Source organism: Vanessa atalanta, chromosome 1 (genome assembly GCF_905147765.1).
Source record: "Vanessa atalanta chromosome 1, ilVanAtal1.2, whole genome shotgun sequence".
Classification (NCBI taxonomy): domain Eukaryota; kingdom Metazoa; phylum Arthropoda; class Insecta; order Lepidoptera; family Nymphalidae; genus Vanessa; species Vanessa atalanta.
Window position 1 is genome coordinate 1,339,777 of NC_061871.1, and position 20,302 is coordinate 1,360,078.

The window sequence follows — 20,302 nt, forward strand, 5'->3', positions numbered from 1 at the left end:
GGAAGGTAAATATAAAAGTATCAGATTATAAGAGAATTGATTGTAAGGAGTATGGAAATGTAAAGGAACATAAATTTGTTCAAGGAAGATAATAAAAACGTAACCACAAATGCGTACATTAGATATATTGAGAGTGTTCATTCCTTAGTATTTTATTGGATGAAATGCCGCGTTGGTATAGTAGATAGCTTATAACACCGTCGACTGTAAGCTCCTGGATCGAATCTTCAAATTAAAGCAGTAGTAAATAGTTATTGGATTTTTCTATTGAAAAATTCCCAGTAGCATCCCGGAGTTTGGAAGAAGGTAGAGTTTACATACCGCTACCTCTACCTATCCTACAGCTTCTTTGCATGTTAGATTTGTCGTCATTGTGAGTGACGGATTATAGAATGTACTTATGTACTATTAAAGAAAATACATAAATTTTTTATATACGTTATTAAATGCATCAACATTTGCCCTTTATTATCTTTCTGGAAAAAAATGTTACGCCTTTCCACTACATGAATGTATGGTTACGTGGAACTGACTATTTTCTCGAACACCTAGTCCACCCCTAACGCACTGAAATAATCACTACTAAAAATTAGCGGTACCCACTCCGTCTCGTCTAGGCATCAAGAGATCTTTGGCACATGCTACTGGAATGATCATCGTTTGTGATCTTATGATTCTATATTATAATTATTCAACAATTATCCGCTTTATTGCTTACAAAATGTAATACAATTATTATAAATTAACCAAAGTGCTATTTTAAATTATATTTAAACATATTTTAGGTGAACCAGCTTTAATATTGTTTTTTGTTTTAATAATAGTTTCGTAAGATTAAATAGATCCAACGCTATATTGTATTGTTACCAGCACCAAAAATATATGGTAAATATTAGCACGATCGATTAGTGGGCAACTATTCTAAATGTCATTTGTCACATATGAAATTAAAATATATAACTTCTCCTTACAAATTATTTTCTCTTGTATTAAATATGCCTTATACATATTTCTGTACGAGCCTTTAGTAAATTTATACGACGAAATAAAACAAGACACCGTTGATTTATTAGGCATTTTAAAAGAACGCTTCATCATACAATTAAACCGTTATATCATAATCACAAAGACATTCAGACTCAATTTTTTATTCACAGAATTATTGTTCCTCACGCAGAACAGTCTCAAATTGCTTTCAATAAATAATGCTGCCCCATCAATTGCCTCGCCTCGTAATGAAAGTCGCAATTTGTTGTTCTCATAAACAAAATCCTCCTTTACAAGGCGAGATAGCTGATTTTACAAGCCCGTTGCTCCGACTAAATCCCCTTTATAGGAATACCGTCTTTACATATATCTTTGTCGGTGCTACTAAATAAAAGAATCAGTTTTTTAATAAAGTCGAATATCGCATAAATATCGCTGGTTACTTAAATAACTGTCCTACTTTCAATTACTTTAAAATAAAATGGAAAAATTCTATATTTGCATGCCGAGTGAGATTAAATATTTTTATGAAATATTGCGTATCAAAAAAAATCATATCCTTCGAATATATATTGAATTTTTAAGCTTTATTTTAATCGGTACTTTCGAAATGTACGTTCCATATTTCCTGCCATATAAATTAATCCTACAAAATATATTTTAATCTTAACTCACGTCAAGGAAATAAAAGTAATACTATTTTTATTTTTGTTACAGAGAGCATCGATAAATCCGGTGAAGATCCAGTCGTATCAGCCCTCAGGCCATATGGAGCTCCAGACGAAGACGGATATAAAGAAACAACACCAGATATGTTTCAGAAATATTTCGGGAATTTCTCGGGAAATGTAATTCCTAGAGACACAACAAACGATGTCTCGTTGTTAGACCATTTTATAAATGTAGAACATAGCTATGACAACGATACACAAAGGATGTCATATGACACAAATCCAGACGCGAACGTCAAAGACAGTATAGTTAATGATACAAATAATTCGGAGAATGTGACAGTTGTGAGACCAAGTGTACACGAAGACGTTGTAACTAAATTTCTAAGATTAATAGAAACGCAACATTTGTTAGGTGAGAATTGTACTGCTGGGACTCATCTCAATTTAGGTGAGGGAGTCGTAGATAGATACGCTCAAGAAAGATTTAGAATAGAAGCTGATGTAGCTGTCAACAGAGCGAATATGCTAACCAGGCTATGGAAGTACGCGGGACCGACAGTGATGCATAACGAATACTTGCTTCATGCGAGCGTTTTTTCGATGGTCGAATTTGATGATGACGTTTTTGCTGCTGGTAATTGTTACGATCAATATCAATACAAGGACTATCAACTTTTTTGTCCATTTGCTTATCGGTTACCCGAAGGTCCGATATTGGCGAAGGATCTGGCTGTTGAATACAAATATTTGAGCAACACCTCCGAATGGTTTTACATAGCCCGCAAGAATGCCGAGCGCGTGATTCGAAACCACAATCAGTTTAGGAGAGGTGAGTAAAAGTTACAAGAGCCAGCGTTTTAATTATTAATGACAATTTGTTGTCACAATTTGGTATGTAAAGAAATAAGACAAGTAAGTTGTTTTAAATTCATAAAACAAACATAATACTTACCAATAACAAAAGCCCAATTAAAACATTGACAAAACCAGTTTATATACATTAATTATTTCCGAGTTTATAATTAATGTTTTTTAACTAGTTATATGTTATTCTTCTTATGTAAAATATTTATTAATACATTAAATGCATCTGATTGAAATTAAACGATAATCCAAATGATAGACTTACTAATTAAATTAGATTAATCCCTTGCTTAAGTTACGGTAAACTTATTATCAGATTTAATTTAAAAGTGTGCAATATTGCCTTCGTTTAATAATTATGATTTTTATGTCATATATTTAGGTGGTCTGATGCATGGGCCTCATGATGGTAAGTCAACATTGCCCATAGACATTGATACAAAAAAGCATATTAACCATTCCTCCATAGCACCAATGCGCCACCATTTTTTTTTTTATTTACTTTTACAACATCCACGGGGCCACAGTTCCTCGAGCCTTCTTTTACATGCTTCTTATTAAACTAAATGAAACTGTGTTATATCCCTTGGACTTGTTAGAAAGTTATTGGCTCATTCTCCTTCAAACCACTCACTTGGTGGTAGGGCTTTGTGCGAGCTCGTCTGGGTAGAAACCATCCCCTCAGCAGATATTCTATCGCCAAACAACAGTACTCAGTATTGTTGTATTCCGATTTAAAGGGTGAGTAAGCCAGTGTAACTAAAGGCACAAGGGACATGACATCTTAGTTCCCAAGGTTGGTGGCGCATTAAGACATATTAACTATTCCTTACATCGCCATTGTCTATGGGCGGTGGTGACCACTTATCATATGGCATAAAAAAAAACGTGTTTGCCGGTGTTTTATGTGCCGGAAACTTAACAGATAAGATAGTTTTCAAAGGTATATCCAAAATAAATATTCTCTTTTATTATTAAAAGCGACTAAAGTTCATGTAGACGACAAATTGAAATATCTAGAATCTTTTATTTATTAATAATAATTAGTAATTTATGTTACAAATTTAATTTTATGCATATGACTTCAAACATTTTTACTGACCTCTCGTAATTCACTGGCGTCAGTAGCCCTTAGGAGCACCTAATTAATTTCTCTTTGAAAGTAAATGTAATTAAATTTTGCACAAGATTTTCTTTTTTTTTTTTGCATTTCACTTTATAAAAATGTGATACTTGATTTTTATGACACATTTATCTGTTTGGCTTTTAGTATTTTAAATAAATTCAAAAGTAAATAAGATACCTACACGAGAGAATGGACTTGTAATAAGTGCCTTTGTCAACATTGACAGATTGATTTGTAAGACGTACAGATAATTTATTACAGTGAATAGGGTAATGGCTCAGTTACTCGAAACTAGAACACAACAATACAAGGTCAAAATCTTTACTTTTTATATTGGATTTTAAAAACATATATTGTTTTTTTTTATAAAATGAAAAATTTTTTTTTGAGCCGAGTTAGCTCAGTGGCTCGAACACGTGCATCTTAATTGATGATTGCGGGTTCAAACCCAGGCAAGCACTACTGAATTTTCATGTGCTTTCTTTGTGTTTATAATTCATATCGTGCTCGGCGGTGAAGGAAAACCCATTGGAGCAGCGTGGTGGAACATGCGCCAAATCTTCTCCTCAAAAGGGGGTGTTGTTTTGTTTGTAATGAATATTTATTAGAAATTAGTTAAGTAATTAAAAACAAAATTTACTTTAAGCAGGCTTTTACAAGTTTTTTTTAATTATCAATTAACAAGATTATAAAAATGTAAATTGTTACGAAATTGAGATTCTACCAAACAGAACCTACGAGAAATACAATAGAATTTTTTTTACAAATAAAGTAGCCACCAATAAAATGGGTCACCGTCGCATTTAGACATTGGCGCCGTAAGTAATATTTACCAATCCTTAGAACACTAATGCGTTACTAACCTGAGAACTTACATGTCCCTTGTCCTATAGTTACCTCACCGACCCTTCAAATTTTTATAAAACGGTACTAGCGGTAGTACCAGTAAAGTATTCTTTTTTAGCGTTAGAATATGTAATGATTGGGTGGTACCTACCCAGCTTGCACGAAGCCCTACCACCAAATTGTTTTTTTCCAACAACTAAATATATATTCACATAAAATTTTATCTTTACGTAATACAAATATTCTCCTTGCTTCTTTATTATCTGTAAAACCTTCCTTTAATATTTCTTATATGTAACAAAATATTCCAATTTATTAATTGGCAAAGTTAAAAATATTTGCCGAATTTTATTACTGAAATGAATACCTCACTCCAGGAAGAATTTTATTGTTCGCGGAGGCGGAAACTCGATCTTTATTCAAACATTATTTATTAACCATATAAAATTTGTTCACTTAAAACGTATACCTAAATATATCATATTATATTATGCGGAACAATTAAAATTGAACTGTTGTAATACGCAACATATTTTTCAGTTCATGTCGCAATACTTTGCATACTTGTATGAATGAGTATAATTACAAGGATACTAGATCCCAGATTAAGCACGGCTTACACCTATTAGAGTCAATTTCTTCAGGTGAATGTTATTGATATTGATTAGGTTGACTGTTTCCAATCTGCCTTCGAGATAGTATAAAATACATTAAAACTATAATAGGGTTAAATAAATTTTAACTAGTTTTTGATTATAGCTTTAATATAATGTTTAAATGATGAAAATTATAATTTAGTTTATTTTAGTAAATTATTAGGAGCACGATTGAAACTTCATTCCATAACATTATGTTGAATACAAACTTACGTCTGAATAGGATTGCAGTTCTACCGAGAAAAACAGTTTATTTATGCAATTGTATAAATTAAATACAAATGGAATAATTGTATATAGATGATAATAAACAGCCACTGTATTTACTCTTTTTTACGATATAGGTAGGTGGACGAGCAAAAGGGCCAATTGATGGTAAGTGGTCACCACCGCTCTTAGACGATAGTGCTGTCAGAAATGCGCAACCAACGTTGAGAACTAAGATGTTATCTCCGTTGTGTCTGTAGGTACACTGGCTACCTACAAAACAGAACACAACAATACTGGGCACTGCTGTTTGTCGGTAGAATATCTGATGGTCTGTGTGTGCCAAGTAAGTTTAGTAAATATAATATTTTCTTAAGATAATCCCTTACTGTATTCTAGCTGAACCCACTTCCTTACCCGAGCAAAATTTATAAAACTTAATAACACTGGAACCTTTATTCTCAATTATAACACAGAGGGGTGAACTTAAAAAAAGTAGCGTTCAGCGTTGGGGTTTACGTTAAATTTCACCAAAAGCTTTTTCAGCTTAGTGACTTAGCCGTGGAAGAGCAGTCAGACAGCCAATCAATCAACCAAAATATACTCTATTCAAGTAGGCTTTTACAAACACATTTGAATCGTCATTTAACAAACTATATTAAGTGAAGCTACCACCGGTTCGGAATGTACTCTACCGAGACGGTTCTTCTCGGCAAGTAACTCAGTAGTTACTCTTTTTCAACATCTAAAAATACAGTCATGTTAGTTAAATACAATTATATATGTATGTAATCAGTGCCAGAGTATGTTTCGCATTTATATTATTGACATGGATGAATTTGAATATAATACTTAAATTTTATTTGATTTGATCACAAGATACGAGAATTCCATTTAAACTTTGTAAGAAAAGTACTTCCTAGAAACACAGTTACACTAAGTTTGTTTAAAATAAACTTTAAACGCTGTTGTTTTAAATTAGGTGCAGTAAACACAATATACATTTTGTTCAAAACCTAATTTTTCATCCAACTTTTTATCTTTGATAATATTGCACTTGCATAGTCGACGTTAGTTTTTATTCTTTTTAACTTGAGAAAGCTACAAATATCATAACAATAGTTTTAACATGAGTTAAATTCACAGAGATGATGAAAAATTCAAACTTTAACGTGTTTATATAAGAAACGGAGCGGCTTTCTGAAGAATATTTTTGTAACATCTGATTTTAGTCAATAATAATCGAACTATATCACATATTATTAAAAAGTTTATTAAGACTAAATTAATAAATAAATCTTATTATTCATTAAAAGAGTACTTTTCAAAAAACGCCTGGTTTTAGGCTCGGGTTCCATCACAGGACACTAATTATTTTAATAAAACAGCATTGTAAATCTGTTTTATTTGAAAAGAGCAACTATGCGAGTTTCTTGCCGTTTCTTCTCGCTGGAGGCTGCTCTCCGAAACGGTGGTAGTATTTTAATATCGACGATTCAAAAACGCTTCGTTGTGAAGTTTACTTGAATAAAATTGATTTGATTTGATTTATTATTCACATGAAATTTAATAAATCTACAGCGACTAAAAATGCGAAGCGCAACTACTTAAATAATGTTATATACGGGCGACATCTTCTCGTGTAAGATGTATGTATCGATAGTATTCTAGTATAGTCCAATTTTTAGTTATGCGTTACTAAAAAAAATCATGTTTCATTTTTTATAGTATAAATAACAAAATAATAAGTAATACATCTATATAATTTTACAAATAATTCTCAGAAACGTAAATATATCAGTGACTCATCGGTTTACGAAATTATCCGTCAGTATAATCCTATTTATTCGAAAGCATTTACAGAAAGCCTTCAGCTTAATTTCTAACGACACCATTAGCGCCGTCGTTTCCTTTGTAATCTTAACCTGATCTAGGATTTCTTTCGTATTATCGTCAAGCACAGTTTCATCGTAATTGTCTCTATTTATAAAACTAGAGGCGAAGACATTATCTTTTTGTCCGGTGTTTATAAAAATTTTATGGAAGTATATTTCGATAAGTCCGATCGGCACGAACTAGAATTGGTTTTTAAGAGATTTTATGATGTAATATTAGTTTTAAGCAATTTTTATCACTTGGTGGTAACTTGGTGCCGGATAATTTAGGTAGTTATCACCCACTTATCGCTTATCAGTAATACTTTGTATTGTTTTGTTCTGGTTTGACATGTGGTGGTGACCATTTATCATCATATTGCCCATTTGCCCGTCTACCTACTTATATCATAAATATATAGGAATTGCAATCAGTTAGCCGAACTGCTTATATTTTAAAATTCAATAAACAAACTTCAATTTAAAATTTGTAATAACATTTGTTCCCAACGCTGTATTTATTTCCACAACATTTTGATAACGAACAATAAGGAAATTCGTGACGAGATTACTTTGAATATTTTCCCAGTAGATTGTAGGAATTCAGTCCTGTTGGCTGGCAACTATTCACTGTTCTGCGATACTCTGAAACAAGTTTAGCTCAAATCCAATACATTTTTCTCTAAGCGATTTCGAAATATTTTATAAACACTACTTTAAAAACTGAATAGCTTGCTTAAATATCCACTTTAATTTAAATTGGCTTGTACTATTTATTGCAACATCTGGTTTGGTTACTTTGTTGCGACGGCTAATTTGTTTGCGAAATTTTATAACATATTAATTTATACACGAAAAATTATCTTATAAAACTCAATTAATCTCAAAGTACGTCCTCGATAAACTTTTGTTTTGTAGATCGCCGTACAATCAATAAGAAAGTGCATATACATTTATTTGCAGTATAAATTTGCCATTATTCTCAACTTTGCTGAGAGCCGTTGTGAAATGTGCTCGAATACAATAAAAAAACTGAAGCAACTCAGAATGAAAATGAAATTCAAAGAGCTTCCAGCTTTTAATTTCAAGGCTGAATGTAAGCTAGAAACTGTTCAATGAGGTATTAGTGAAGGAAATGGCGGAGCTGGACTTGTCGATAATGGAAAAGAAATAGTAGAGTAGTAGCTACACGTAAAGCTGAGATTATTAAGGAAATCACCAAACTTGTACTTTTAGCGTTGTATTTTATTTCTGCTTCTATAAAATACTTGATAATCTTTTAAATAAATATGATTTGGTAAAAAGAAAATCTTATTACAAATACACGGCGTTAACTAAGATTCATCGTTTATATTTAAAATTATCTTAGAAAACATCAAACGACATCTTAAGATATAGATCTGATATAAGAAAATAAGAACGATCTAGATGTACAACGAAACGTCGAATGTTTCGTATTTTGACTTTTTTTTCAATATTTTAGTTGAAAACATTCGATTCTCATTAAAATATCTACGGAATTCAAAACAAAATGATAAAAATGTTTCGAAATATTTTACTACAATTAAGACAACGACAGAACGAGAAAGACGAATAAAATAATTAAACAAACTAAGTTAATTATTTCTTTGTTAAACATCGACGCTTCAAATTTGAGATTTTTATTTAATTAACTTTTTTTTTAATAATTGAACTGAAATGCAACAAAACTCCTTAACCGGTAGGCCTAACAGGAGAAAATATTGCACAGAAACTCTTACTAAAAGGAAGGCACCACCACCATTCGAAGGTGCAAATAACCAAAAACATTTTTTTTCAAAATTTACCTTCAAAAGGGATAAATGGACGATGATAGTCAGTATAAAAAATTCTCATTTCTGATGTTAGAAATATAGAAATCAGGCATGTCCTTAGTTAAAGGGGGTTGTTTTATCGAAAATTCATTAATTATTACCAAAGACGATGAAACTTAGGATGAAAATTTGTATGCAAATTCATCATTTTATAAATATGGAAATCGGTGTATAGGCTTCCACTTAGCTGTTAAAGGTAACTGTCACATCATTTTTGGAAATTCATCACTCAAGAGTGTGAAATTGGAAATATAGGTTACGAAAAGAGTCTTATATTTTTTAAAAAACGGTTTGTTTTAGTATAATATTTACACGGCTACCGAGTTGACATAGGCTATGGCCGTATGGGCTGTATATTTACATTTATTTTAATAACTCTATTCGAAAACCCTTGCAAAGTTTACGATGTAAATATTGGTTTATTACTACTAGCAAAATATATATTTGCCGCCGTGACACTAGAAACTTTATCAAAAATATACTTGGTTATATAAGCACGATGTCTCTTGGTACATTCCATATTAGGAGTAGGTTAACATTTAATTATATACTTATCATTTAATACATTCATTCATTTCATTAGCCTATTTGAATTAAGAATGTTATGTGTGATCAAAATTCCTTCACAATTTCCTTCACCGCAGAGTTCGAAATAAATTAAAATACGAATTAAGCATATGAAAATCTGTAACGCTTAATCAGGTTTTAATCAGGTCAGCGCGATTTTTAAGGCATTTTCTGCCTCACACAACCACTCTGTGGAACCAGCTTTCCGAACCGATACGACTTGGGAACCTTCAAGAAAAGAGCGTACTTATTTCTTAAAGGCCGGCAACGCACCTGTAACCCCCCTGGTGTTGCAGATGTCCATGGGCGGTGGTAGTCGCTTTCCATCACGTGAGCCTCCTGCTCGTTTGCCCCCTATACCATAAAAAAAAAGTTTAACCCGCAGTCTTTTCTCTTTCTAAGTTGTCTCGGCTCAATTCCGAAAAATACAGCGAAGCTGAAAAGATTGCCTTGGTCGCTCTTTTCGATAAGTCGTACAGTATTCGTAGTATCTTAATATTTTAATAAATCTTGATAATAACGATGACGTTCTAGTCGTTAGTTTGATTTTGATAAAGAACCATCCATGCATTGATACAATTTTCATTAAAAAAAAATAGTTAACGTAGTTTTTTGGTGCAGGTTACAACACATACACTTATAACGACACCGCACACACAGAACGGGAGCCGGATGAAATCTTGTCCGTCACGTACGAGGACGGCAAATGGTCGAAGCCCTATTACGATTGCGGTGGAGGCAATATCTGGATGCTTACCTACACTGTACCCTTCTTCGGTTACAACAATGGAACGTACTTTTTCAAGTAAGTTTGTTAATTAAATTTCTGATCTTGTAACAGTTTAGTCTATAATAATTTGTATTAAAAGAAAACTTGTATAATCGCTCGATATCAAAATATTGTGTTATTTTTTGTGTAGGATAAATGTGCTTAATAAAGTTGTTACAATAAATAGAATACCATATTTAATCTATGCGACCACGTCTGTCTGTCTGTCACGGTGTTTTGTGCGAATCTAGTGGGTGATATAAAAAGGGTAGTCTTTTCACTTCACAGATCTATAGCGGTAACAAATGAATTCTAAATGTGTTGGGAAATTTGTAAGTAAAAAAATAGTGAATAAAAAAATATTTTAAACTTTACAGCTTAAAAAATATTTAGAAAACATTTTCTTTTAATTCGTCACTTATATCAAAATCTACGGAACTTACGTATTTTAATAATGAACTTGCTTTATACCTAATTTAAAAACCAAAATCATTTGCAGGCAATCACAGATCTCAACTCAAGACTCAACACGAGTCGCACTTGTACACTACACTTGTACTATTTTTTGTACTATACCTTTGATTATTTATATATCTAGATAGACTGTCACATATGTCAAGATAAACTGACTGTGTAGACACAAAGTACACGCACCCTAGACGTTACTTACTTTAAGACGTTTGGCGAGTGTCAAGCGTAGCCGTCACGCACACCAAGACAATAAAGTTGTCACATTTGTTTTAGTTCTTTTGTATCCGACACTCTATCTAAATATATAAATAATATATAGTCTATTCCAATTGAAGTAGGAATAAAGGTAAACAAACCTTAGATTTACGTATTTCATGCGATTTGGTAATAATTCAGCTATTTTGTATACTACTAAGAGTTTATGAATAATATGTCTTTATTTATAACACAACACTATTACACTTATCTACTTAATTCTATTCTTAATTCAATTTCACTTCTAAGATTCCGGTAACAGTTTCGTTGACGATAAAATCGCAAATCCATAGTAATTATCATAAATTAATCAAGCTCTCGACCAATGATATCGCGTCAATTTGCTGTAAAATGTTGTTTATTTGGCTTTTCTTCTATTATGGTTGGAATAGAGTATAAGTTGTATACATTATTATTAATATAAATATAAAAAAAAAGTTTTTACATATTTCAGTATACATTTAATTTTAGAACATGAATCAATAACATCGATCGATTATGAAAACATATTATTCACGATTGTGAATTACGCTCGTCCATCTCTTTGTATTTATCGTTACGTTACTCAATACTTCAAAACAATAACGATCACATGAAATGATTTGCCAAATCACCAAATATTACATGGCTTACTATAAACGTGATACATTTGTATAAAATCTAGCCAGTTACCCGTATTATCTATACTAATATTATAAATGTGAAAGCATCTCTGTCTGTCTGTCTGTCGCTCTTTCACTGCCTAACCAATGAACCGAATTTCATGAAAGTTGGTATGAAACAAACTTGAACATTAAAAAAGGACATAGGCTACTTTTTTTGGCCTAACACTTGACAGTCAACCCCTAAAATGCGAGCGAAGCCGCGGGCAACAACTAGTAGAATATAAAATTTTTAGTAAATACTTACATTATTTATTCAAGTTCTTAACAACATACTCTTTTGACTCTTCCTTTTTCGAGATCTTATTAAACATAAATATGCAAGACAGTTCTGAATTTATCTTCTAACGAGGACAATTAGCAACAAAATATGCTAACATTTCTATACTAGCTTATTTTATACAATTTATCAATGTATTAAATCTCTAAAACGTACGTAATTATATAGAACGTAGTCTCAAATCTTTTAAATAACTACAAATATTTTATTTAATATTAATTATTGTTATTCATTGTCAAAGTGCCTGCGTTAATTGTATACAAGTGTTTGTAATTAATGTACATAACAAACATTATATTTGTGAAGTGTATCGTAACCAAAACCAAATAACTCTTTGTCATAAAAATAAAATTAAAAATCAAAATCAAAGTATTATATTAATAAACATTTGATTTGATAACTTTAAGTGCTTAAATATATAAAAAAATATGAATTAATAATAGTTACTGAATTATTCTTGACCGCGTGGAATCGTGGCAAGAATGCTAGCAGCATTTCCCCGTTGAATTGCACTTGTGTTATGGAAAATCAGAAGTAACGACGGCACCACAAACACCCAGACCCAAGACAACATAGAAAACTAATGAACTTTTTCTACATCGACTCGGCCGGAAATCGAACCCGGGGACCTCGGAGTGCCGTACCCATGAAAACCGGTACACACTACTCGACCACGGAGGTCGTCACATTTATTTATTCAAGCTCATAAAATATTTTTTTAATCTCCATGTTACAGTATTGTATTAAATGTAAAGCTAGAAGAAACGGCAAGAAACTCAATAGTTACTCTTTTCCAGCATTTTTATTACTGTGTATGTCAATAAAGTACAATTAAATTTATACGTTATCATATCATCATAATCAGGCTGTATTAGTCCACTGCTGGACATAGGCTGTTGCTCCTTGGCAGAGCCCAAGGCGCGCCACTGAGCGGTCTCAGTGGCGAAGATCGGGATCTTCGGCCCTTCTCATCCACGAAAGCCGTCGACTGAGGGTCGTGGGTATATTGGAGTCATCAAGGGGGTGGGGGGTAATACCATAGTCGCCACGCTGGGAATGCCGGTTGGCGACCGCAGGGCGCAACTTCTCGCACCGTTGACGCTGCTGCCTGTCATCAGTCTGTGAGGATGACTTGAGGCAATGAGATGTAATTGCGCCCCCTTACACCCCTAAATAAATGTATACATTGCTTGGAAATCAACAATAAAGAAATAGAAGTAAATACTATAAAAGATAAATTCAATGGTATGAAGCGTCCTAATACAGCGTAACACCGTAGAAGAATTCTTGGTATTTGTTCTATTTAAAATTTGTTCGAGAGAAGAAAATTTTCGTTGTACTGTTTGGAAATATATATTTTTTTAATTTAAATGCAGCAACGATGGTAAAAAATATTTAAGCGGATCGTAACAATAAACGTTTCGTACATATCTACATTCAAACAAGTGAATATTGAGTTGAGTAAACAAAATTCGAGCCCATATAATATTTCATTCTGTATTTTTGAATCCTTATAGATACTTTTTTCTGAAGTTGGTTGAAAATTAAATATTTACGAGTTTATATAATATTATAGCATATGTCAAAATTTATATGTATGCGTACGGTTATTAATTTTTTTATCTATTCATAAGTTTACATTTCATTGGTTTTACTAATAATTTATAACCTTAAGAAAGAACGAAATAAAAGTTTATGAGAACCGCACAGTTGAAAAAATGTACAAACAAAGATGACTAAAACTAAATGAAAACAAGCAAAGTATACAGGTATACGTATATACTACTAATCTTTAAAAGAACAACAACAAAATTAAAGAAAAGGCAAACAACAAAAAAGATTTGATAAGCATTGACAGCAATTGTGTCCTAAATAGGAGTACCATTCATTACGTGTATTTTTAAATGAATAAATAAATATAAATATTGGACAACATTACATACTCTGATCCCAATGTAAGTGGCTAAAGCACTTGTGTTATGGAAAATCAGAAGTAACGACGGCACCACAAATACCCAGACCCAAGACAACATAGAAAACTAATGAACTTTTTCATCGACTGGGCCGGGAATTGAGCCCGGGACCTCGGAGTGGCGTACCCATAAAAAAGTCAATTTTTACAGTCGGCTCTAAAATATTTTTAATAATACTCATTGTTAATGCGATTGATCCAATGTTCAAAAGTAACTACGCCATTGAAGTTGACCAATCAATAAAAAATACTGAAACTGAGGAGACCGGTCGGGAGATATAGGCTTAATCCAATCCATTGGACATTGGCTTCCAAGTAATAACGGAGATTAGGTCATAGATACTCTGGTTGGGGGAAATGGATTATACAAGAATTCCTGATAACATTCACTGGCCGTTCCAACTTTCATGCGAACTATACAAATGTTGGACATGTAAAACAGTAATTGAATTAAAAACCTCTTTGAATAAAACCTTCGTGATCCGGAACAAAAGTACGAATACGGCTTTGATAAAATATTGTGTGTTGACATATAAAACATTCAATTTTGTTTGAGATTTATTTCTTTTTTACGTGTTACGCGATTGGCTAAATGATTGTGATAAACCATTTAGCTAATCGCAGTCCACAGCTGGACTTAGGCCTCTCACAAGTTTTGTCTAAAATCTCCGTCTCTCTGGTCTGGTCTGGTCGAAACCCGCCACGTGTCACTCATAATCTATACGAATAATATAAATGCGAAACTCTGTTTGTTTGTCTATTGCTTTACACAGCCAAACTACGGAACTGAATTCGATAAGATTTGGTATGAAGGAAACTTGAACTGTATGGAAAGACATAGGATTATGCGAAGACTGCAGAGCGAAGCCGCGGACGACAACTAGTTTTTAATATAAAAAAAAAATCTTATTAAGGATAAAATTGTTTGTTTGTATGTAGGAGGTAATCTCCGGAGCTAATTATCTTATCCTAACCTTCTTTCATTGGTATAAAGCTACATTATTTCTAAGTGCTATAAGGTGTAAATTATATTACTGACATATATTTTTATTATTAATACATTGCACCCGTGCAAATCCGGGGCAGGTCGTTATTATTATGACATAAATCTTAAGTTACGATCCAAGTTTAAAAGCTTACCAACGTACGATAATTAAATAAAATATCATACTGCAATAACAATGCAATCTATCTTTTTACTATCATAATAATATTATTTTTAACCGCTATTCTGTCGCATATATCGACAAAACAAAAAAAAAAATATTTATATTGAAGCCCGATTTAATTTATATTGAACTAACACGTCTATTCACTTAAAAAGTCTCAAAACGTTAAATTGTTAAATATAGAATAATAATATTATTATTTCTATTTTTTGCTGACCTTACTCTTAGTCATCTCACGCACACTAAGAGATCTGTAAGCAGGAACGTCACTCACTCACACTATTGCAAGCCGATGATAATTTAACGCGCAAGGGCGCGCCTTCGTGAATTACTAGAACTATACTCGAAACGTTTTGCCTCAAACGCCTATTTCAATATATAAAATAAAATATATTATATTTTTATTAAGAGCGTGATTACCGCCACTCACAGATATTCGCAAGGTAAAAACATAATTAATGCATCGCTAACGCTGGAAACTAAGATGTCTCGTTCATTATACATGTACTACACGTACACTCACTCACTCACACTTCAAGCCGGAATATAGAGTATTGTTTGGTGCGACGGGCTTTCACAAATCTCTATCAGAGTTAGAAACACACTGCTTATTAATGTTTCAGGTCCCCCTTAACTGAGAGTTTTGTATAAGTTAGTTTTGCTAGTTCTTAGTTCTGAAGTATTTATTCTTTGATACCTCAATAAACATGTGATAAGCAAATGTGTTCAACTAGCGAATACAAATCACGCATTTGAATGCTTCTTTAAAAAAAATGTGAGCTATTTTTCCAATTTACACAAAAATATTCTCGTGCTCAAAATGCTTCAGCGCATGGCTAAGTACGACAAAGAGTATGAAAGTACGAAAAGCTTTCGTGATGATTATTTAAAAGATACTAATAATATATGTAATAAAAATATTTTTTTATATGTAACAAATATATAATATATCATATAAAGAGTTTGAATTGATTTGATTACTTATTATTTACTAAGACTTGACCGGGTAGTTGGGTATAACCCGATCGGACAGCGACGAGACAACTTTTGTGGCAAGCAATTCCAATGAATCTGAATAAAATGACTTTTCATGTTGTGACCCTGTGAGCAAGCGCTTGGCAATCTGTATTGCGATTCGCCACTGGTCGAAATTGATTGGTCGAATGATTCATGTAAGCTTTCAAAGTAAGTACACCGCAAAAGTTTGTGTACGAAGGTTGGCTTCATAAATACGCTAACATTATGACGTCACAAATATTCGCAATGCGTTTCGGAGTACTTTGCAGATTTGATTTTTTTTACTACATACTATGTAATTTGTCTTGACTTCTAAATCATATTTCTGTCTAGTACGCTAAACTTAAACGGTTTTCAAGTAGACAATGTCAATATTTCAAGTATTTAATGTCTCTTTTCTCTATTCGACTCTTACTATCCTCATTATTTAAATATAACTCCTGTGTAACGTTCATGAACGTTGACTACGATTTAAGTATGGGTGGGTATGTAGGCTTCAATCGATTCGCTTGCTACTTTCCGATCATATACATCGCTCTGGTTTCTTTGTAATAATTTCACTGTTCGCGCTGTCAGAAACCAGCTCAATATATCAGAAAGGCTTCGCCGAAGCTTAATTGAAAAGTAAAATATTTCTTAACTTTTCACTTTCTGATACAAAATATTCATGTCATTATATAAATATATTTATATTACGTTTATATAATGTATCAATGTGCGATTAATAACGTATGTGTTTTTAAACTTAACTGTTTAAGTAGTTGTACCAATCATATTTTCTTATAGAAATAAAACAAATATCAAATCTCGCCATCGCGATGTAGAGATATCAAAGGTTTAATTATTACATTACATACATTATCAGCCTGTAAATTTCCCACTGCTGAGCTAAGGCCTCCTCTCCTTTTGAGGAGAAGGTTTGGAGCATATTTCATGCTGCTCTAATGCGGGTTGGTGGAATACACATGTGGCAGAATTTCGTTGATATTATACACATGCAGGTTTCCTTACCATGTTTTCCTTCACCGCCGAGCACGAGATGAATTGTAAACACAAATAAAGCACATGAAAATTCAGTAGTGCCTGCCTGGGTTTGAACCCGAAAACTTCGGTTAAGATGCACGTTTTTAACCACTGGGCCATCTCGGCTCGGGTTTAATTATAAGTGCCATCTAATTGTTATACTATGCATCATCCTTGGGAGCTCGTTATCTAGTTGTTTAGGTTGATAAAAATGTTTAAATGAAAAAAATATTTTTAAATGAATATTATTTACGTGTTACGTATAAAATAAGTTTATTGAAATATTCAATTAGATAATGTCGGTTAATGCTTCAGCTCCTGGTTATATTTATCAATGGATTAAAGAGTAAATTAATTAAGAAAAAAGTCCGTGAGATCTCTCTTTTGCTCTTAACTTCGCCGTAATATTTGAATGGACTTGGCAGAAAAATCACTGGGGAGTGATTCTGGCTTTTTCCATCTGTTAAAAGACTACTACGTTTGTTATTTTAATTTATATAAAAGTATTTTTAAATAATGAATAAGACAAAAGTTTTTGAAGCATTGCCTTTGTTGCTAAATTAATATTACTGTATAAAATATTATGAAATATATTAAAAATACAAATATTATATATTATTATTATGAACAAATAGGTAAAGATAAAAAAAAAAAAAATTTATTATCATACAAACTAACTAAAACAATTATTTCCAAAGTATAAACATAGCTGATAATAAATGATTGAACGTCATCTATTGTGATGTATGAATGTGTATTGAAAATGAAATTACCATTAATGTTCTTCGTTTTTCTTATGATATATATTAAATAATGGTAAATATGCCCACTTAGCATTCAATTCCACATTCAATCCGCCGAATCAATTTGTTGAAATTCATCGTTCTCTACTTACGATTCAATCGAGAGCTCACAGATTCGTTTCGTTTTGGTACCGACAGCAAAGTAAAAAGTTGAATTCGTCTTAATCATTGAATTAACAATAGGGAAAAAAGTATAAAAGATATTGAGTGAAGAAGTGGCTCTTGTGAAGGAACGTAATTCTCATACGAATCTTATGTTCTATTGAGAACAATTTCTATAGAAAGGTTTCTAATGGTTTCCAGAGAGTACTTACTCTAGTAACTCCTTCACCAAGAAAAGGGATTTTTGGTTTTGGTTCGTGAATGCCTTTTCTCAAAAGAACTCTTAATTGCTACATTGAGTATTTTACTAGTTGAACAAACAAAGATTCGAACAAAAAGTCCTAAAATAAGCTGGGTTTTTACATTTTCTTTTTAAAATTTGGGATGAAGATATTTGTACAGCATATAACAAAATTATCTTGTGAATGGCGACTCATTACATTTTCAAAGCTACACAATATTTCACAAAAAAAAACTATTAAATCGTAACAATAAATATTTTCTTGCAAAAGAATCAGTTTTTTTTTTTCATTAATATTTGACGGAAAACAAAAGAGAATATTTTATAATTATAAGAATTATAATATCCGTCGTCTCCACTCACCGTTGGTGAAATCTACATAGTCTGCCAGAGAAGCAGGCCGTTCGCATAGATTTTAACGCGATTTCAGTATGGTACAAGTCATACACTTCACAATTTATAAATAAGTATTATATTTAAGTTCATTCGCACGTGACTTTAGCGAAATCATCTGTGCCTTAAAAAAGCCTCACAAAAATAAAAGCCACAAAAAAATATTAAAAATGATTGTCCTTATTTTATAGAAAATAAAAATTGAGTTGTCTTGGGAGACTCGGTTGGAGCGAAGTTAAAAGATATATAAATAATAAAACGAATAAACAAAAAAATAATAAATAACATTTAAGAATAAGCTTCTCGAATTTGGAACTCACTACCCTTAGCTATTAGACGCGCACAGTCGTTAGCCGTTTTTAAAAGAATGGTTAAGGACTTTTACTTGTTGCATTAAGCAGTCGTTTTGTCGTTGATAATTTTTTGTTCTGTTATATCTCCTTTTTTTTTTTTTATATATATATATATTTTATGTATTTATTTATGTAAATATTTATTATAGTATATATTTATATTATATATATTTATTGTTATCTGTGTATTGTGTAATTTTATATTATGTAAGTATTATATTATGACTTAAATTACTGTACCCTTCCCATATATGTAAATATTATGATCCTCTGCCCAAAGGTTGCCTGGAAGAGATCGCTGCTGAGCGATAAGGCCGCCTGTTGCACCTCATGCAACTTTGTGTAGCAATAATGTAATTTTTAGTTTTAAGTTTGGGTGCAATAAAGGATAAATAAATAATTCAATGAATAAAAATAATAATTAAAAATACCGTGTGAATTAAAAAAATAACAAAAATTAAGTTTAAATAACATTATATAAAACACGATAGAAAGAGAAGGAGGGTGCATTACGTGACGATTTATCACCGTTCAATCTACCGTAAGTCGCGCATAAGACTTTCGTTCCAAAATTTTAAGAATTCCAATCACTATACCGACCCGCTTTCAGCTTTGAACTCAAAACTACAGGATCAGTGGCCTTATGACGAGGTACGCACTGACACTCCATTCTATTAATAAACATACATTATAGTATTGGAATATTAATTATAATTCTGTTTATTTGGTAAAAGTAATTTATTATTACCAAGAATATGAAAGTCCGATTATAACCTCGATATTACAAAGATGTGTAATCGGCTAACATAAACAGGAAACAACTTTTTTATCATTAAATCCTTTGCTAACATATTGGTCACGCTAAACGTCCTGTATTAAAGGTTACATTGAAAGTAAATATGATTCTGTTATTAAAATATAGCACACATTTTAAAATGCTTTTTAATCATGTTAAAAATTAACAAAAACAAATAACTAGGTGGTAGGGCTTTGTGCAAGCCCGTCTGGGTAGGTACCACCCAATCAGATATTCTACCGCCAAATAACAGTACTCTGTATTGTTGTGTTCCGGTTAGAAGGGTGAGTGAGCCAGTATAATCACAGGCACAAGGGACATAACATCTTGGTTCCCAGGGTT

General features: G+C 32.1%; 1 protein-coding gene across 1 annotated transcript in view; it reads left to right on the forward strand.

Annotated features, from left to right (window-relative positions):
* The window catches only part of LOC125077199 (probable G-protein coupled receptor 158), a 191,068-nt gene that overhangs the window by 131,950 nt on the left and 38,816 nt on the right, over positions 1 to 20,302 (forward strand). Inside the window, exons 2-3 of the mRNA XM_047689059.1 lie at positions 1,705 to 2,490; positions 10,276 to 10,459. Coding sequence (XP_047545015.1) covers positions 1,705 to 2,490; positions 10,276 to 10,459 — 970 coding nt within the window. The remainder of the gene's footprint in view (positions 1 to 1,704; positions 2,491 to 10,275; positions 10,460 to 20,302) is intronic.